This window comes from Squalius cephalus (genome assembly GCF_949319135.1).
Source record: "Squalius cephalus genome assembly, chromosome: 11".
Lineage (NCBI taxonomy): Eukaryota > Metazoa > Chordata > Actinopteri > Cypriniformes > Leuciscidae > Squalius > Squalius cephalus.
In genome coordinates, this window is record NC_137132.1 from 35535791 (window position 1) to 35558571 (window position 22781).

General features: G+C 37.4%; 1 protein-coding gene across 2 annotated transcripts in view; it reads left to right on the forward strand.

The window, feature by feature from the left end:
• rsrc1 (arginine/serine-rich coiled-coil 1) overlaps positions 1-22781 on the forward strand; it is a 140686-nt gene that overhangs the window by 100423 nt on the left and 17482 nt on the right. The window contains exon 7 of one of the 2 annotated variants that reach the window (XM_079886180.1): positions 17007-17072. The exons of the other annotated variant lie outside the window; for it this stretch is intronic. Coding sequence (XP_079742306.1) covers positions 17007-17072 — 66 coding nt within the window. The remainder of the gene's footprint in view (positions 1-17006; positions 17073-22781) is intronic. 2 annotated transcript variants of the gene reach the window in all.

Genomic DNA, 22781 nt, shown 5'->3' on the forward strand with positions numbered 1-22781 from the left:
GGGTGGGGGGGGGGGGGGGGCTCGAATTTATTATTCAGGAGTTTTAAAGGGGATCGATAGAGACTAGTGGATCTTCAGAGGTTTAGGGCTCTTTGGGGTTCACAGGCCTTGGGGTATGGACTACTCAAGCTTGCTGTCAGGTTTTCCCTGGTTGCTTAATTTCAAAAGGTTACAAGATTGAAAAATACAAAAAAAAAGTTTTTAACCCTTATAATATAATAAGATTTGATATGTAGTTTGAAAAATATACTTTCAAACAAATAAGACCACAGTATATGGACAGACATTTGATTTATTTTTCTGTTATTTAAATAAATCTAAACAATACTGTACATGTTTTCTCCACTTGGACATCATCCAATGTACATATGTTGTTAATCACATATGTTGTGCATATGTTTACGCATGATGAGGTCCATTATTTGAATGTTATTTTCGCAGAGTTTGTTTGGCAATTCTTCAGAAAGTGACCCCATTAGATGTGCAAGCAATGCATTGGTATTCCTCATAAACGTTCTGGTTAGGGTTTCTTCTGATACTCGGATCTCATGAAAAAAGCATTTTATGAATTGGAGATTTCGTAGGAATTTGTACAATTTGATTTGATGAAAACAATTTTATAGCAAAGCATAACGTAAGAATAAGATTGTATGATTTCACCACGATGTAGAATTTAGGCCCAGGGTGTGCTATCTATCTTTTTTTATTATTATTATTTTGTATAATCTCCCAATTACTTTGATTCCATTTGAAAACCTAACCATCAGTGATAACACCATAATATTTGCATACTAAATTCTGATTGATCTTATATTTGCAAATAGTTGCATCGTGCTTTGGTTGTTATTATACACAGGACAGAACACAAAAAATGACAGTGGCAAACGTCCTTTCAGGGCCATTTCATTTATAAAATCGAACCTTTAAAACCTAAGCTTACCTAAAACTTTAATGCTATTCCCTCGCTGCCTTCCCTTCCTCTAGGAACTGCAATTTAGAGTATAGAGATGTTATAAAGGTCTGTTTTCCTCTAATTCTTGTCATTGGAGAAAAAATGCAAGGTCTTTCTTTTTCTCTATACATTTTCAGTTGTAAAGGTGTTCATTCCTCTCCACTTATTCCCTCCTCCTGGATCACAGACACTACTCTCACCATGGGTCCTGGTAGAGGTCAAACGTCTGTGCTAAATGATGAGGACAGGGCCAGCCCATCCACACCTCCAGCTTATGAGTTTCAGCTTTTGGTGTATGTACTACAAAATGTTGGCTGTCTGAAGATCTCGTTGAGAAACCTGTTTGTACTGCAGCCCTTTTTTAAGAAGCCATGAGTTATAAATAGTATAGCTTTCTTTATACACCAATTCTCTCAACCATCTGACACTATAGTAATTCAGTTTTATTCCAGTTTAGTGTCAGTCCTCCATATGAAGCTACTCATTGGCTCCAGCTAGTGGGATGTGGTCCCATGTTAAATACTCCTGGTAAAACCTAAAGTAGTTGTATAAGAAAACAAAAAGCCTTGTGAATTAGCCACCTGCGTACCTCTCCTCTCATCCGTTTAACACATCCTCAGCCAAGACAAAAGAAAACATGCACTTCAGCAAATAAACGAAGAGGGAATTCATTCTTAATTGCACACAACAGACAAAAGGGAGTCAGAAATGGGTTTTTTAAAGCGGAGCTCTTTTTAGGGTAGAATTGTGTAACGCCCTGTGTAGGTGTGAAGAGGAAAGCTCAGTGGAGACGGGCTGAAGTGGGCGGCACAAACCAACTGAACAAAAGGCCAGTGAGTTGGCACACGGAGGCGCCCAGCACAAAGCCTGGAACCAAACCACACAGCTAATTGCCTTCATGCATTGTGAAAAGAGAGGCAAAGAAACAAAACAGGGATAAAGATTAATTTCATACTTCATCTTCCTCGCTTGAGAGAGATGCTGTGAAAGGTCTTACAAATTGAAAACACCAGGGGTGTTAAATAGCTCAGAAACAAGGACCGGATTTGTAGCAACGACGCTGCATTATGTGGAAACAAAGTTGTTGTTGCTGTTATAAGATTCACTCTTGGTAGAGCTTTCTCCTAGGGCTGCATGATTATTGGAAATAAAACCTAAATCACGATATGGCTTAGTGCGATTATCAAATCGCAAAGGCTGATTGAATTAAATAAATATATGCGCTGTGTGTCTCTGAGTGAAGCGCGGCCCTGTGTTCATTTACACGTGAGCGGCTCATGGTGCTCTGAGTTTGAGTCAATTTAACGTGTTTTTGGGAACGCCAGTCATCTTTCCAAACTTGTAATGAGCAGCACAGCTTTAAGACATCCCTGTGATTTTAAGTCTATAGTTTTTTTTTTTTTTTTTTTTGATGGTTTAACGTTTGAAATTTAAGAAATTTGGACAGCCAAATATCAGTATTGTAATTTTACAGTCATAATGTAAAATATGATTATATTACTTAAATACTCAATATTATTTTTATTTTTTTGATTATTTTTTTTACAGTGATATATCACAATAGTAATATTTCTTATTTTGTTTTATTTAGTACTTTTGGTAACATTTTACAATAAGGTGTCATTTGTTAACATTGGTTAACTACATTAGTTAACATGAACTAATAATGAACTGCAAGTCTACAGCATTTATTAATCTTTTTTAATGTTCATTTCAACATTTAAAGTAGTTGTACAGTATGCATTAGTTGAATCACTGTAAAGTAACATGAAGACACAATGAACAGCTGTTATTTTTTGTTAACTAACGTTTACAAAGATATACAAATACAGTAACAAATGTATTTCTCAAGGTTAGTTCATGTTAGTTAATACATTAAGTAATGTTAACAAATGAAACCTTATTAAGCCTTACCATTCCCTTATTTAATAATAAATAATAAATTATTATTATTATTAGCCATATTGATGTAATCACAACAGGTTGGCCAAATTGTCCTACAAAAAAGCACAGCAAACATGGATTTAAAAAAAAAAATCACATTTTAAATCGCAATCACAATTTTTATCAGCAAACTCTCAATTAGATTTCTGCTCCAAATCATGCATCCCTTCTTTTACTGAGTAAACTGGTACATGTCAAAGCTGTGTCTTATTTTTTTTTTTTTAAGTAAAAAAAAAAAAAAAAAACATAATTTTTGAAGTGCACTTTTAATTCTTTGTAAATGTTCCAAACCTGTTTAGTTTTTTGATGTTTTTTCTTCCTAAATGCCACTGGTTTACCCTGAAGACCTGCGTGGCTGTCGTGTGTAATCAACAGGCGGTATTATCAAACATAACATGACTATTACCAGAGGACACTTCTCTTCTCCTCCACTTCTGTTTCTATTTTTACCCTTTTCAGTGCTTGAGCGGCCCGGCCTGTGCTTGCTGTGCTCTCTCTCCTGTAGGGGAGCTGCTTCAGTTCTCAGTAGTGCAGAGTTTGCTCCTCTCTTATGAGAGTCAGGATGAGAAGAGGTTGAAATAATAGCCCTCAGCCAGAGACAAAGGGAAGAAGAGAGGGATTGTGATGCTGAGTGAGATGGAACGGGATGATGGAGAGGAGGAGGAGGAGGATATGGAGGGAGGCACCGTTATTGTTGTTGCTGTTGATTTTCCTTTGTTTCCTGATATCTGCTCTAACGTCTCCTGACATGTTAGCTCTGCATTCAGCCCATAGTGGCGCTTTTGCAGACATTTTCTTTCATTCCTCCTCCTTTCGCCTCAAATTTACTTTTTGGATTTTGAAGAGGTGGACAATCATCTGTCATTCTTGTCCGACCATCATTATTTTTCCTTTTTTCCCCCAAAATGTATTTTTCTTTTCTTTCTGTAGAGATGTTGGGAGCTTGTGCCCAGTGTTTGGAAGATAAAAGGCATGAAATCGAGCAAAATTTCTGCCCTGCCACAGAAAACCTCCACTGCTCTGACAAGTCTGTCAGGCCTCATTTAGCTTTAAACTGCCACGGTAAACTTCGGCTGCCTTTTGCAATAAAAAGGGTCTGTAGTCTGACACTGATTTCAGGCCCTGTCAAAACCCTGCTGATAAGAGCCGTTTTTCAAGCTCCATTTCAATCCCCTTGCCCCCTTTTGTAGCTCTGATAAAAACCATGTAATTAAGCTCGTTGCTTCTTTGATTGAACAAATAGATCAGAATTCAGATAGATTGGCTCAAAGGCCACACAAACAGATGTTCAGCTGATCGGCCTCAGATGATTAGGTTGTAACTTGAAGATTTGTTTTGATGAGCCATACACATGATGCAGAATGACAAAAAAAACAGCAGGTGTTTTTTAATGAGTTTCAAAACAGTTGCGCTCATGGTGACAACATAAGATGCAACACAAAACCCTAAATACAAAGAAGAAATATAATTATTTAAATGAAAAAAAAAAAAAAAAAAATCTAATTCCGAGAATGTCAGTTTATGGGTTTTCACTATAAATTATAGCATGACTTTGTCCAAAAACATCCAAAAACTGTAAATTTAAGAATGCATGAAATTACTTTTATTTTTTGAATGTATTAGCTTTTCACCATACACAGTAAGGAAACTTACTTTTAACTATTTTTACAGTGTTTTACCTTTAATGTCTGCCAGTTTAACATGTACATTTTTTTTACATTATTAGTTTTAAAATATAATTTAATCATTATAAAAATGTTACCAATGTGATGCTCGAGCTAGGTTTTTTATTATTTATTTATTTATTTTTTTGTCATTCAGGTTATCACAGAACTTATTGCATAATGTATCCTGGAGGCTCTGGACATGTGTTTCTACAGCAGATTACTAACATTCATGAATTTTCTCCCTATTCATCCCAAAGCGCAGCTCTTATGCCATGAATTTTAGTTTTTCTTAAGAAAATTCTGTTGAGGAAGACCGTGTATTCCTGGTCAGGTCATTCTGCAAGTGTCTTGGACTGCAAAATCAAACCCACGACCGATGATTTGATACTGGGAAATACAACAGCAGATCTGTCTCCGCTAGTTCTCTTATTAATTCTGTCTTTATCTCACAAAGCTCATGGCCTCCACCTTTTTTGTCCCTTAATTCCAGCATCATCATTTTAATTTTAAAGGCAAAAGGGCAAGTTCCCCCCTGAAGATGTTGGCGCTCCAGTGGAGGATATTCTCCCTGCTGCAGATGTTCATGAATAATGTCCATCTCCGCTCAGACGAGAGCTCCTCGTGAAAGGAGGTTTCCGAGGGTGTGGTTGGGAGGACGCGGGGCCAGATGAATTACACGGAGGGGGAATCTGACAGCCTGTGCGGGGCTTTGTGATCATTCCAAACTTCTAATAATCTCCCTCACCTTTCTCATCTCAGCTATAATGAAAGAGAATAGGCGATTGCACCCCAGGCTATGTTCCCCGCGCCTAATGACTCCTCCAAAGCCAGAGCCACCGTTGAAAAAAAAAAAACAGCTTTGAATGAGCTTTGAATTGGCTCTGACAGTGTGATAGACTTTGACACCAATTCTGTAACAAAACAGACGTAGCGCTAATTGATTATCAATATTTTAAGCAACGTGATGAAAATGAGCATTAAAAGATGACGGAGAAATGGAGTCTTCTGTGGCGGGTCTCTCCTTCAACAAGTTCTGATTTCTCCTCCCTCAGCACATGTCCTCCTCTTCTGATTTGCATCTCTCTGTATATGTATGGCTCTTTGGTCTCGGTACCCCAGACCGACAGCTTACTGAGCAACTTGACATTGCAATTAGGCTTTAATATAGCAGAAAAAAGCGAGCGTTCCCTGGGCCCGTTTCCAGCTCAGTTCCCAGCGCCCCCCTCTCTCCTGGGCTTAGCACTAGCGCTTGACTAAGCACAATCTTAGGGACCACCGTGTTTCTAGCCCTTTGTGCCAGGTGTTTAAGTGTTCGCCCCAGTCCAGCTCTGTCCCACTGAGCCATATATGGTTTATTCTTTTAAACAGGCCCTTTTGTTAATATACCAGTGTCCATTAACCCATCAGGAGATGCAGTATACCATAAGCAGTGGTCATAATCATTCGTAATCATTGATCTTCTGTTCACAGATATGCTGTTCTCAGATGAGACACTTATTAGAGACACAAAGCCAGCTTGTTGATGGCATTGTGAAGATGCTGAATCAGTTTACTTTCAATATTAAAGTCAGCATGAAATGGAAATTGTGATTGTCTTTTCTGAAACTCGCCTGGCCAGTGGACCAGCTTGATGCTCAGCCCCCATGCCAATATACACATTAATATATCTGAGTAAAGATTACAAGGACATGTTTTTTTATTTTATTTTATTTTATTTTATTTTTTTATAAAAAAATAATAATGTGCATGGATAAATCATTTAAATTCAACCATACACACAAGGCTCCAGGTGATCAAAAAAAGCAGTTAAAGCAGCTGGTCTTGGAAGCAGTTAAAGACTTAAATGTTGGTAAAATTTACTTTTATTTCAATAAAATATAAAAATCACACTTAATTACCATGCAAACTGTCATGCTAGTAAATAGCCAGAGAATGGTCGCTGTCCAGATTATGCTCCTTATTATTGAAACTGGAACAACACGCCAGCGTGATCTATTACGTCAATTACGCACGGTTTATGTTCATCTCTGATCCCCTGTCATGTTTCACACAAAACAAGTGTGTGACAACCCTATTCTATAACCGAACTGACACCTGCACATTTTCAGGACTCACAACCACATTCTCGACAAACCCACGCTGAATGAACGGAAAAATTAACAGTTGTCTGCCACGTCATATAATGTGAGAGCCACAGTGAACTTTATAATCACGATGGGTTTAATATACTTATGGAGATGGAGAAATTTGTGTTCGTTGTGATCTGCAAGGCACTCGACTCAAACGCACTTCCGGTGACTAAAGTCCTTGTTGGTTAACATATCTGATAGATGAACTCTCGCCTCGATTGGACTTGTTTATTTAATAACACGCTGTCAACTGTGATAAAACTTCCCGATGTTATGTACATCGCCATTTTTGATACCGTCACTGAATGCAGTTGTGAGTCCAGAAAATGTGCAGACTCGTATCAAGCGGTGCTGCCATACTAGCCTTAGCATCTGCTCTAGAGTTGTGTTTTGTGTGAAACATGACAGGGAATTAGGGATGAACATAAACAGTGTGTGATTGACATAACCAATTATGGCGACGTGTCGTTCCAGTCCTGCTTAATATATCAATCGTTTTTGAAGTTCTCCAGGAGTCTGAAGGGGATGTTTTTCAATGGGCAGACCACTAAACATTTAAAAGACACACTTTACTTAAACTTTTTCAGGAATAACATAGACTATAATGAGAAATATGGCTGACTGTTGCAGATGGACTTTAAAGAATTTAAGTTTGAATTTGAATGTAATATGAATGGCAGTGGTGTTCCCTAATAGCAGGATAATGCACACTGCAAAAAATGTTCAGGAATGGTTTGAGGAACATGAAGAGTTCATGATGTTGCCCTGGCCTCCATATTCCCCAGTTCTCAATCTGATTGAGCATCTATAGGATGTTCTGGACCAACAGATCTGACCCACCTCGAAACTCTCAGCATCTGCTGCTAATGTCTCGCTGCCAGATATTACAGGACACGTTCAGAGTCTCGACGCATCAGCATGACCCTAGTGAAAATTATATATATATACTAAAATGTATTTGAAATACATTTATGTTGTGCTAAGTATACTTCAAATATATTTACATATGTATGTACTTAATAAAAAATACCCTGCAATTGTACTTTTGGTATAAACTCTAAACCCAAACTACCATTAGGCCCAGAACTACTTTCAGTATTTCACACAAAACAATAAAAAATATGAACAAACAGTCGATCAAACTCATCCATCCATCCATCCATCCATCCATCCATCCATCCATCCATCCATAAATCCATCCATCCATCCATCCATCCATCACAGGCCTAAAAAACATTCATTTTTTCAAATAAAAACTTTTTTTTTTTTACAAAAAGTTGTTTAAACTCATGTATCTATCTATTCATCTATTCATATGTTCATCTATTCATCTATCTATCTATCTATCCATTCATCCATCCATCCATCACTCCATCCATCAATCTATCTATAGAAATAGAAAACTGACCTTTCACACTAACACTGAAAAAGACCATCCATCCATCCATCCATCCATCCATCCATCCATCCATCCATCCATCCATCCATCCATCCATCCATCCATCCATCCATCCATCCATCCATCCATCCATCCATCCATCCATCCATCCATCCATCCATCCATCCATCCATCCATCCATCCATCCATCCATCCATCCATCCATCTACTTAAAGTCTGCTAAATTGGAACAACTAATTTTGTACTTAGTAATTTGCACTTTAGTAATCTGGAAGTATTTCTGAGGTCCAACTAAGGATATAATTAAGTGTATTTGATGGGGCTAAAGTGGGACTGTTGCAAGTATACTTTAGGTACACTTTAGATCATACAATCCTTATTAATAGTGATATTAAAAACACATTTTGGGCATCATATTAAGAAATGTGCATAATATGTATATCAGTAAGTCTCAAGCAATATGTCACTGAATATGTTTATGGATTTGCCAAATACTTGCCTACAGATATTAGGCAGGTAGTTTTAATGTTGAGTGTAGGTACTATATTAAAATTGAGTAAGATGCAGTCACATTTACCATTGGTCAAGAAAGTTTTTAACAGGAATCCACACGATCGTGAATTTTGCGTGAGACAGAAATATTTAGCTGACTTCTGTGCTTCATTCATCACTATAATATTGACAATAGACAAATGTACCTTTTTGCCTGCAAAATTCAAAGCACCTTTACATTTCAGACAAAATCCCTCCGTATACATGTTATGATTAACCCTGAAAATAGCCATTTGTTTTTCTCTTTCTCTCCCCATCACCTTCTAATTTCTGTTAAACATATGACATTGACTGATCTTGAATGCTGAGGTTTGAATTTGTTCAGGATATGATCAAGAGAGATGTCCGAGCTCTGCCTTGGGTTAAACTAGAGAACATGAAGAGCCTTGAGTCCATGTAGGTGCACAGCCATATATTTGCATTTAGTTACAAACGAGATTTCCAACACCGATGAGACTGTCTTACACTTATCCTTCGGTTAGACCACCATCACATGCTCCTCTTAAACCGCTCTACCCGTTATGCTATTAGAGGCTTCAAGCTATATGTCCTCAAATCGACTCTGAGTTTGAACTCATGGCAGATACCTTCAAAAGAGACAGACAGGCCTACGCACATTTCTCTCCAAACGCTCATGAATAAAACAAGCTTCATCAAGCAGAGTCTCAAGTGGACATGATGAAAACTCTCAGACTGTTTTGTTTCTGCAACCAAATCTCCAGTATTTACTCTGTAAATTAAAGAAATCATCTCAAATTATTCTCAGAAAGCTGCTGTGGGATCTTCAGGCGGGATGTGCAGAACTGATCCCACAGTTGTGTGGAGAGACGTCTGGTGGAATATGCGGAAATGGAATATTTGATCAGGGCTCAGGGTTTGATTGTGATGTTTGTGTGCTCTGTTCAGACTCTCCAGGGCCTGATTCAAAAACACCACGCTATACACATGTAATTAATTAATTACTCTTGGTGAGGGTGCTTCTCATATCTTCATTGCGCCTGTCTTCTCTTGGAAACGTGCAGGATTTATGTCAGTGTCTGGAGAAGGGATGAAGCAGAGCCCGGTCTGACCACAGAATACAGCAGCAGACATCTGATTATAGAGACATTGATCCCACAGTTCACATCCAAAATAGAAATCCAGTTAAAGGACTTTTTGATGAATAATTGATCAAATTGATATGATAGCTCCCTTTCTAATTGTTTAGTTGTTAATATTTCATGAATATCATTTAAGTTTTACTCGAATGTGACACTGTTAGGTAAATCTCCATTTAAGCGAAGTGCTTTTCTGTTTTGTTTAGTTCTTTGTTGTTCAGCTCAATGGATTGCTTTCGCAAGCCTGTGGTTTATATCTGTGTTTGCAGTTTGTACATACTCCCACTAAATAACTTGGCTGCATTTTGCCCTTCTTCATATTTGTCATTGCACAAATTAAATTCCTGCCGAAGTCAAATTTGCTTGATGCAAACCATGTCTAACAATGGACTAGTTTTAATCGTGACACTCACACAGGTTAGTTGTTATTGAATAATTTACTGTAATATGTATATTATCCTTTTTTTTTTTTTTTTTTTCGTTCCGTCTTAACAATCACACATTGATCTCTTCTTTTGCTTTTTGTGTACATTTTACAGACGTGTACAAGTATGTAGGTTTCTGGACTATAGCCAGAGGTGTGTGTGCGTGTGCGTGTGTGTGTTGTGTGAATGTGAGTGTAAAGTGAATTCCTGATTCAAAGGGACATTTTTCCAATTGTGGGGTGCTACAGCAAATATCATGTTTGTCATTTGGCAAGCCGCTGATTTATCACATTTCCCCGAGCTCTGACATTCAGATTGCTTGTGATTGACGTGGTCGCTCAGGACACTCACAGACACACACACACACGCACACGCACACACACACACACACACACACACACACACACACACACACACACACACACGCACACACACACATACACATACATACTCATTTACAGATATTCATATTCTTTGAGCTTGTAGAGTTTGTGTAAGTTTTTGCCTGTGTGATTATTTGACTCCATACCAGTTTGTATTTAAAGAGACTAGTTTTTTTTTTCTCTCTCTCTCTCTCAATCTTTCTTTCTCTTACTTTGTCTCACTGTCTTATAAACTCTCTCTCTCTCACACACACACACACACACACTGATTAAAGAATAGTGATGGTGAGGTGCATAAGTGCACTAGATAAACAAGATCTCACCCAAGGCTGTTTCTGACATCTATCCGTTTCACTGAAAACTGTGAAATATGCTTGTTAAAAGAACATTTATGTGCTCTTCCAAAACCTAGCATGTTTCTGTAGCATAATTATAACCTATATTTTTATATTTATATATTTAAAATTCTGACCTCTTGTGTAAAGCTGTGTGTGCAGTTCAGTGTGACAGAAAATAAATGTATAGTTTTGTCACACTGCACTGCTATTCTTTGGAAATAAATCTGCTGTTCAGGCATTACTGAAAAATGATAACTTTTAGTAAAACTGTATTTACAGGATCTGTTAGTCACTCAATATCTCCCTTGTTTATACACACACACAAACCCAAGAGAACTTGCTCTTGCTACTTTACATACAGTGCTGCACTTTCGTATGCCTTTTCACAAAATTATGAACAGTATTTGTTACATAGTTTAAATTGTAGTTTTTATATAGCTTAGGAATGTAACGGTTCACGGTAAAATATCGAACCGTACCATTCTCCACAACACTTGTACCGCGGTTCATCTCAAATCTGACAGCGCATCTAATTATGCTTTGACATAAAGTATGTCAACACGCCCATCTTGGCGAGTATCCTATCAAACACATTCGGTTATGCCTTAAGTGAACATAAACAGTTGAGAAAGACGACGCATGTGTACAGCATCAGTGCATTATTTCTTAAAGTGACAGCAGCCTAATTTTCCTGCGGTCTGTGTTTTTAATGTTAATCAAGCAACAAAAGACAAGGAAATAAAGCTGTTCTTGACTGAATAGCTTTTTAATCTTTATATAGTTTATACAGTTATGATTATGCAAGTGTTATTTTACATTTGATTACTTTATTCAATTTCTGTACCTGAAAACTAGACAGTTGGATACCAGAAAAGCACTGTTGATTTTATTTGTGTCTTTGCTCTATTGTATTTATTCGTGCTACTGCTTATAGTTAGATTATTTATTCTTATTGGCTTTATTTTTATTTGACAGTAGTCCTTTTCCCCCCTTAATATAGCACAGACCGAAACAGTGACCCTAAAACCGTGATACAGACTGAACCTTGAGAATTTTGAACCGTTACACCCCTATTAAACATACTATACCAGCAATACAGTAACATCATCCTCACTGTTCATTAAACACAACAGGGCAGATTTCTCTGGAGAGGGACGCAGGTATGCCGGCTGAATCTGTTCTGTGCTGCAGCTACGGGTGCTTTTCTTGCTCCTTTGTGCTCTTCTTTCCTCCACACCAGCGCTGTAAGAGATTAAGGCCGGAGTAATTAATCACAGAGGATTATTATGGCTGTTGTGTGGTTTTACTGAGAGGCCTGAGGCTGGAGATGAGGATTCTGCACGGGTTTGGAGTCTTTCGTTTTTAGGGTTTGTTTTAAGGAGGTAGACAATGTGAGCCGTGCGTGTCCTTAGAGTATTCTTGTCTGTTATAGATGTGAAATCCCTCTCATGCAGCATTGCGTATGATTGTGCAATATATCTTCCCTGTGCTGTATGTGTTCAGGATGTGTATATAGGCCATTCTACACAATTAGTTCAAATTGCAGTTCCACAGTAAATATCAATATTAAGGTAAATATACACTAAATTAAATCTGTAGAGTACTTTCTATTAGGATGTGGCTGTCCTCCCAACCCTAACTCCTAAAGTTAAACTGAAAGTAATATGTAGTCATTTATATTTATATATATATATATATACTGTATATGAAGAGTTCAGATGCAAAAGCCTCTAAGTGCCATCTGAAATTTTCTTCTAGAATGTTCATTTTTATCAAGCTTGTATATTTAAGTTCAGTAATTTCACTTAAATGACAATTAATAGGTCATTTTCATTGCTATTTATGTGAAATTACTGAATTTCATTCTGAACTCTTCATATATATATATATATATATATATATATATATATATATATATATATATATAATTATTATTTATTTTTATTGTTGTTTTTTTATTGTTGTTTTTTATTTATTTAAAAAAGATCTGTTTGATTTCTGCGAAAGGAAATAAGAATATGTAGATTCTAGGAGGATTTCATTTTTAAATTCGTATTAAAAAATACTGTTCCACACTTTTATATCACTACTGACACTATATATATTAGTCTGTTTGCTGAACCTGATTTTAGCTACATTTTTTATTTTTGAGCATAAATTGAGACTGCATATATCTGTTCATCATGGGTGGTTAGATGCCATCATTTTAAAGTACAGTAAATGTGCTCCAAAATCTCAAAATCCAGTATGTATGTTTCAGAACTTCAGTATTTTCTGCAATTAAATAAACATTTTGGGGTTTTAATCAATATTTTATTGTTTCTTTGTATGTGAAAACCTATGTTTTCCAGGCTAGAATTGTCTTTCTTTTTTTTGTTCAGTAATGCTCAAATGCTCAATGCTCATTACCTTAAACTTGTAAATGTACCGAACAGTTACTATCGCTACAATAATGTCACTACCAAAATTTTACTGAGTTTCAGTAGTGACATTATTATATTGATTTTCCAAATGGTGATTTTGTCTTATCCTGAATCACTACGGTACACCTATAATAAGTGTTTATATTGGGATAGAGTTGTCAAAAACTACCGAAACTTTAAAAATGTGACACTTTGAGTGCTGTTAAGCAGAATCGTAAACACTTCTGATTGGCCATTGTGTTCATGCACTCATCGGATATGTCTGTGATTGGCTACAATTTGGTACGTTTGGTTACCGAAGTCGGTACTTTTTGACTAATCTATATTGGGACTCTTTTAGACCGGTAGCCCAGTACCTGCGTGACTCGTCATCATAAACAGAGAAAAAGCTCAGGCCACAAAGTTTTTTTCCACAAGACACATGCAGTTCTGTTTATTAACGACTAGAGCGCCAAATGTTATGGACTGTAACTTTAAAGAAGTCAGTTTTAAAGTAAAACGTGTTTCACATGTTCTCCATGTTTCCATTCAGTTCTGAATATAAAAACGCTGCGTTTGTTGTGACATTGTCTAAGTGAACTATGTTACTTGTGTTCATATATTTTCTGTTAATATCAAGACACGTTTGTGTCATTCTTAGTCTTATTCCTGGTGAAGGGAAACAACACTCCCTTCAACAGGAAAGACAAAAGAAAAAGTCACATTTTGACTGTAATGGGGAAAAGAGCAGGTGCACTCATGCTTTTGACTAGGACTAATAATGGTGATTCCTATTTAAAGTCGGCATGCAACAGAAGTTGCGCAAGCATTTTTTTCCTGTTGTGACGTATATATCCGAGTGTAGCGGCTTCTGGAACAAAAACAAATGTAGGGCAGGGCTTGATTTTGTCCGTGGGGAATTGATCAGATGATTGGATGGTTGTGGTTTACTATTGGTGGATCTCATGTGAGTGACAGGTTATTGTCCCGCCATCGTCATCAGAGAAGAGATGGGGAGGGTAAATTATTCTGATTCAAGATTACGAGACATGAATAAAAAAATAAATAAAAAAAAGATGTGCATGGATAAATCATTTATAATAATGAATAACTGCAATATTCCATAAACAAACAGAATTTTCCATTTTGATTTCATGGTGACTTGTACAATTTAAAAGTAATGTTAGTTCTTCCAAACATGGATAACAGGATAAATTGAAACTGAACACTACACACTAAAGAAAGCTTTAAAATGTTAAAAAGCATAATAAGACCCCTTTAAGTTTGTTCTACTGTGTACATTTTCCGATAGTTGATGAGGCTAAAAGGTGATTGGTGTATCAATAATTCATTATTTCACCCGTTCCTTTTTACCTTCTCTCCATCACAGCATTGAAATTGGTGTGTGTTTGTATGTGCATCATCCACCCACACACTTCGTTTACTCCATGATCCATTCAAAAAGCATTTTTATGCATCTCAGTTCTTCCTTCGAATTCAAACTTTGCCCAAACAAACCCTGGGCCTCGTGTGACACCCTTCAACACCTCATCTGTCCTGGTTTTACATGGCATCTGTTAGACACTCCCGCACGGATTTCGCAGACACACGCTTGAATTCAATATCCTATCTCACATGTCTGCTTAATGTTATTCCAGGAGCCAGTAACCTCCTTCAGTTGGCAGTGTTACATCAATGAATTGCTGCTCCGTAAAGAGGGACAGAAAGTGGGTGAAGTCGAGTAGGTTCTGCGTGTGGCTCTACTGTAGTGGATAAACCTGATAAACCGAAGCGCTTTATTCAATCTAAATAGTGGGCCCCCCTGAGCCCCCGTGTTCGTACAACACACTACCCCTCCATCAATCACTGATAATGGGCCCCGGCCATCTCTCTCTGATGTTTGCGTTATTGCATTGGATTCTAACGAGCCATCGCTGCTAATCAGCCCACTGGATGAAGGAGGCGGATGGATTTGTTTCTGTGTGATCATTTCAATGAAACATAGTCCTGCATGCCTACATGACTCTGGGGCCCGAAGCTGCAATTACACATATAATCACAATTGAATTTCAGTGGAGGCTCCATTATCCATCCTGCCAGCCAAACTGGAATTAAGTGTAGATGAAGTGAAAGTCTTTAGCTTTCTACTGCGGATAGTGCTGTGCTATCATCTTCAGCTCCTAATACATCAAGAAATGCACAAATCTGGTGGATCTTATGACCCGTTCACACCAAGAACGATCACAATAAGGATAACTATGTTAGCATCTACGCCAACGGATGATCGCGTTCTGTTTCTTTTAAGCCTGCACTGCAGTTATGTTGTCTGCAGCTTTAAGCAGCTTTAAGCTTTAAGCAGCAGCAATGAGTCATATCGCTGTTAAAAGTCCCATATATGGCAAAATAATTAAGTTGTGCAGTCCCATATATAAATAATTTTAAAATTAAAATAAAATATTTACCGAAAAAAAGGTGATTTCACCCTTCGCAGGGAGATTGATTGACTGACCAATCATAATGCGCCATTTTGTCCGACAAAGCGGTCAGGAGAGTTAGTAGATTAAAGTCGTGGATTTGAACTTGAAAATTGGTGAGTCCTGACGTCTTTCCGCGGTTGAAACAGCATTCCTTCTGATGTTCATTCATGTTTATTTGATGGTATAAATGAACTAGAAGGAAGAGATGATCGGTTCGCGAGCAGCTTTAACTGAGGCTCTACAGCGATCCGTCACAACACATTAAAGAGCCATAAAACGGTATTTATTGTTTAAATTTCTTTTAAAAAAGACCAAATTTTAAAGTTGAGACTCATATCAAAAGTAACCTGTTCTGTCCTGTCTGTCGGTGCGTTGTCAGTGTCCTCTCTGCTCCGCGATGTATTTTTCAATGCGTGAGAACATGATGTGTGGCGTGAGAGCAAACTTCAAGCACGGCTTGTCGGACAACGCAACAGTAACTAAAGGGGGCGGGTCTTCGCGAACGGTCAATTGAGCTTGGAGAAGGGTAAAATACACCCGATTCCTGGAGCACTAGAGTGTGGAAGAAAAAATACTCTAATATTAACAGTCATACTGAGCTCATTTGTTAAAATGGTAGTGTTGTCAAACAGTGGTCAAACAATCATATTTTCCAGCTGATTTGGTCTAAACATGGCAAACTGTGCAATTTGCTTCTCGTAATGACTATGATTACCCTCCCCTCTCCTTTTACTTCAAAGTTGAAGCTCATAGAAGGTAATGCTATGAGGGACTCAATTTTGCATGACTCCTCTCATCAGCGAGTGAAACAGCAATAAAGGCAAATTGCTCCTGGGAGACATGAACGCTTTAGAATAAATTACGTGCGGGAACAGAGGTGTAATTAATTTACAGGCTGTATTGATAGTCCCCCTTCACTGCTCACTATATGTCTTCATCTCAGCTAACGTCTTCATTATTTGGAGGGCAGGAGAGAAGCGAGTCAACAGACTAAATGAATTGCCATAAGACTATGTACACAAACTGTGTTTCCACAGCGTAAGGATTTCTCTCAGGCTTTTAATTAGCATGCTGAAAAATTATTTAATAAGTGTGTGCTTAAGACTAAAAGATGTGCAGGCGGGGAGAAGTGTACATTTGCAGAGAGAGACATCATAGTATAAAGGGCTTCTTAATTATATATTAAATGGGCTGTTTATAACTTATAACTAATGTTGCAATGTTCTCTTTTTTTGTTTCAGCTAAAACTGATGAAGTACTGAAAGCAAAGGAAAATATTAAAGAAGAAAAGACGATAAAGGAGGAAGGTGAGCTGAACTTTAAAAATGTTAACCTCAAACTAATGTAAAGGTGCGGTCATATGTACCATTGTTTACTGGTGAAATCCACTCATTTCAATAGGAATCTATGCAATTATGAATTTCTCATGAGGGTGGAAGATTCCCCCACACAGATATCGCAATGGGTTCGAGTTGGCTAAAAGGTCCATTGTCTTTTATCAGTTGTATAGTGATGTACAGTATGAATCAGTTTTGGTCAACACAGTGAATACATGTGACCAACGTGAACCTGTTGCAAAATCTGCATGGGGAAATCTTCCGCCTTCAAGCAAGACTCCCAATCACATGGATTCCTATAGCAATGACTGAGCTACAGTAATTTGACGGACAACGGTAAATGTGACCGTACCCTAATTAGTGTTAAACTGTTTTACCAGGCCACATATTTCCTATAGCTAGTTCCTGTCTCTTGCGTCACTCCATGCTCTCTTTCTTCCCACATAATAAAATAACGCCAACTGAAATAATTCTCAAACATTTAAATCTAATTTTAATTATTGGATTGTGTGTGATATTTTTTCCCCCACTTAGCATTTGCATCATGCTCTTCTTGTGTGAATAATTTTGGAAACAATTCTCTCTGTAACTTTCACATCACTTTTAGTGTGAAAATGCCTTATGCTTATGATATCATATTATCATATATTATCATATTCCCATGACAGTCTGTTAACATTTGACGGATGCTGCTCATGAAGCAATGAAGTAAAATAATGAGGACAGTTTTGCATGATATCAACATCATTCACTTGTTGATCTTAGCAATATCAAAAATACTGAAAGGTGTATTGTTATGGTTTCTTACATGCTCTCTTACTCTCAGTTCATTAGAAATAGATAATAATGGTTTAAAAAAAAGTATATCAGTATAGCATTTCATCCTTCAGCTCATCTCCCGACTCTCTCACTTCCAGTTAATTCTGCATTGATCCCTCTTTCCATTACTGGATCCAGATTCCAGCGCTGGTAAATTGCACATGCGTGGCTTCAGGCTACAGTGTGTGGCTCGCAGTCACACACTGATTTTCTTAAGCAGAGTTCATGCTGTAATCTCACCCTTTGGAATCAATTGACTTCTCCCCCCTCCCAAAACACTTTCATTTCTCTCTTAAACTCTTCCTGTTTTATGAAGTAACGCATTCCTTCTGCCTAGCGCTGGAAGGCTCTTAACACCACCTCCAACCCCGCGTTTGTAATGTACAAAAATAGTCACAATTACGGTCTTTTGAACGTGTCTCTTGCTGCCGACACTCAATCTCTGTCCGCATGATCTGGAAGTGACATCGTGAGAGCAGGGCAGGTTTTGGTCTGGCTTTAATCTCCATTCTCCAGGATGAACAGGGTCTGCTCACACTTCCCTCTGGGGCTCGCAAACTTCAGCTCCACAGCTACAATCAGCTGAACTGAATATGAAGAGGAAAACATTCTATCAAAACACACTCATGCTCATGCTAATCATTTTAGAGGGGATTTGTATGGAGTTAATATTGTGCCATAATTAAACAAACAAATCCAGCATTTTGCAAATAAACTCGATCTGCTTTTGCAAAGGAAAACTCGACTCGCAAACAAACAGAAAGCATTGTGCAAGTACAAAGGTCAATTTGAGCAAAAATGCAGTGGAGTAACAAATGTTTTGTGTTTTACAAATATAAATAAATGAGCCTAGATGATATTTCACAAATAAATACAAACCATCCTACAAATTGCATGTAACATTTGAACAAAGACCAAATCTAGTGCATACAAATGCATATCTGTCTTTTATGATTGTGAGACACTTGGCTTTTTATGAGATTTTCTCACAAATGTGTCCAGGCAGATTTTCTCACAAATGCAGTTGAGCAACTTCCTCCTCTAAAACAGTAGATGGCGCTAAGATAGGGGACTAATTTAGCGCTAGTCTCCCGGGAGAAGCACTGATTTGAAACTTGCCTTTGCCTATAGCTGAGGAAAATGACTGGTGAACAGGTGTGTTTCTGTCTTACTTTATCTAGAATTAACCTTCTTTAGGTTTTCTTTTGTAAAATGTGTAATTTATCCGCCGATACCGATATCTGATTATTCTGAATGATATTGGCCGATACCGATAGCTGGATTTTTCTTAAGGAAAAAAAATCTCTCAGAAATAATGCTGCAAAATATACAGGGAACCCTCTCATTTGGTATAATATTATAACATTAGAGGTTAAAATTAACAACAGAGCTGTTATATTAAACTGCTCTTTATTTCCAGATATGTTTGAAATGTTTGTATAGGCCTACAACTCAGTTGCGCATAAGGTAGTTTTCATGAACACTTCTTCATGGCAAATTTATTCAAACTTACATATATAATTAACAGTAAATAATCTCTTCTCTAATGTTTTTATAGCTAACTACGAACTGTGAACTTTCATGAGATAAACATTAAGTGATATTGTTCTCAAGCTGTTTTATTGAGGCCTTTCCACGGTTGAAACACTGATTGAGTGATTACATGAGACATGATACGGATTTCGGTAAGTTGTACTGTATCTTTCAACATACCTTCTGATATTCATGCATGTTTCTCTAGATATGATTTGTATAAAAGTGGAAGAAAAGCTTCCGAGCTGCCGCTTGAACTACAGCGATCTGTCACATCAATTTGAAAGCTGAGACTTTGTTTCTTATCAGAAGTAACCGAGCACAAAGCTCTTCGTGATTATTGGATGGGAGGTGCTACAAGTAATGTTTGATGTAGGGAAAAAACGTAGATCTGGCAACCCTGGCTTGAACTACGGGTGATTCATAGGGTCAAATAAAGCCTGCATTAACATCGCTATATTTTAACTGTTAAAGCGTTACTATCGCATTAACTTGCCCTAAACACACAGTATGAGTTGCAGTCTGACACGTTTTTCCTCGGCACCCTTTTGATTGACAGGATATAATCGGCCCTGATCATTGGCTGTTTTTAAACAAGCGAAAAGAATATTTTTTAATATTTTTAAGGGTTAGGGTTTAAATGTTCAGTTCTTTGGGGAACCCAAAATAGTTATTCTATGGCATTGTGTAATTGACGTAAGCTTTCTTTTATTTATTTTTTATTTTTTCATATTCAAATCAGTGTCGAATCCCTTACAGTCCATCACTGCTGGGCACTTCAGTCTATAACTGTTTTCTCTGCCACAGACCTGCATTCTGTCCGTATTCATGCAGATCATATATTTTAATGAGCCGTTAACAGCGTTTAACCCGTATCATTAGAGCAGCTTGCTCTTTCACCATGGCAAAGGGAAAGACTTTCCTTAATTATGCTGTGTCGTGCGGGTCATCTTTGCTGGTGTGTACCTCTGTGTGTGTGTGTGTGTGTGACTGTATTGGAGAATGATACTACCATTAAACATTTAGATGAAATTTAACACCCCTACACACACACACACACACACACACACACACACACAGAGACTGCCCCCTGTATCCATTCATTTCTAATCTCACTATAACAAGCTCTGTTGTCATTCACAAGAGGTGTCTGTCGTAGTGCTGAACAAGCGTGTGTGTGTGTGTGTGTGTGTGTGTGTGTGTGTGTGTGTGAGAGAGAGAGAAAGAAAATCAGATGGTCAATAGGACAGAGGATGATCAATGACCAACAGAGGTGCATTTTATCATTCACATATGCATATATAATATGCAGAATTTCTTAATCCTTCGGTATAAACTTAATTAAAGGCTTGATAGGGCATATCTGGTTAATGGTGTATAAATATGAAAAATATTGCTTAAGTCGAAGTATAATAGAATTGTTTGTTACTTAGTGTTAATGTATTATTATTGCATTAATACTGAAATATTGTGTACACACACACATATTTACATAAAAAGACATATATTAATGTATGGGATTTAAAAAGCGTATTGCTGTAATACTTTCTGTAAGGCTTTTAAATATTTCTGAATTACTCCCTCAGAGAAGAAAATATCAAAACAATATTTCATAGCATTTCAAATGTTGCTCTTGAGTTAAAATCCAAATTATAACTTACAGCACAGTTACGGTCTCGGGCAAACCCATTAAATGGCTTGTTGTCCACGATATAGGGGGGGAAATGGAGAGTGAGGTGATCTCTTTATAAATCAAATGATTTGACCTGTGAGCTTAACAATAGTAACTCCTGCAAGACTGTTGTTAAATATTTAGCGCTCTGCTGTCATGAATACGAATGCTGTGTAAATGAGGGTCTACAAGCAGTTGACCCGGGGACTAGAGCCTGCTGAGTGGGGGCTCGCACTGGCCTAAATGATTTAATTGTCCTGACTGCAACTGCTCTTTAATGGGTCAGCTTTGAAATACGCCACCTGCTAAATGAGACACGTCTCTGTATCATACAGCTTTTCGACATGACTTCAGAGAAGGATTTGTCTTTGAGGAAAAAACTAGGCTGCTTGTATGCTTGACACCACATGGTATTTATCTGATGATGCAGTTTACTTACGCCATCTTGAACAGTCACTTTATTCTGTGCTCCATGCGTTATACTGTAATATTACATGGCTTGGTTGAATTCTAATGTAGAATGCGGTCTGTTATTTCTTGATAACCTCTGCGAAGTATAACACACCGTTGCCATGAAAAACAGAGCGTTGCTATGGACACGGAACGGACTATTTTATTTAGCGGAAGCAATACAATCGTTTATAAATCAATAAACTCCTTTTTAAATCAATATTTTGTGTATGTAATAAGTAATAAGCCATGTAATAAGTGGGATAATGTAGAGCGAGGCGGTTGTTATAGCGAATACAACCCCTTCAGGCTGATTCAAGACCCCTCCGCTTCGCGGTTGTATTCGCTATAACAACCGCCTCGCTCTACATTATCCCTTAAATATACTTCAGTGCCTTTCAAAAGTTTGGAAATGCCCTAGGTTTCAAAGTGGGGTTTTGGACAATATCGGCATAAATCCTTATCATTTCTTGATCAATTCAGTAAAGTAACTTGACATTATCAAGAATTATTTTCTTTTTGATTACACAATATTGACAACATATACATATTCGCAACCCTTCTCAGCTGTGATGACTGATCACTGGATTTAACTTGGCCCACTTTATTTTTGTTTTACTACTGTACGCTGCACCAATTAGAACACAGTTTAGATTGTTTATTAATAGGTCTAGTATTTATTTTTTTATTTTTTTTAAACAGCCTAAGCTGGTCTTAGCTGGTTACGTTTCTCAGCCTGATCAGGATGGTGTTTAGATGGTTTATCCCAGCAAGACCAGCTGAAAAGTGTCTGGAAATTGTTGATAACATTGGTATAGTTGGAGCTTGCATCATGTAAGAATTTACAAGATCAGGATTGCGGTCTTATACTAATTTGGCCTGTTTAGTAAATCTGGCCCATAGTGTCTTAAGGCGTTTTCAAACACTCCATGTCCAAACATTGCTTACATGATATTACATGTTAAATTAAGAAAATCCAATGTATTTACTTATTTCCCTTTAGGGAACATTTACTAGTCATAGTTTGTAAACCAGTCATTAGTTATTGAATGTTTATTGTGTCTAAAATCTACATGCTAACATACAGTAAACACAGCTTGCTTTTTGAAGCAATAGTGTGTTACTAGACCCAGCTAAAGGTTAAAACACTGCATATTTTTTACATCATCTCACTAGTGAAATTCATCATTGTAAGCATTATGTAG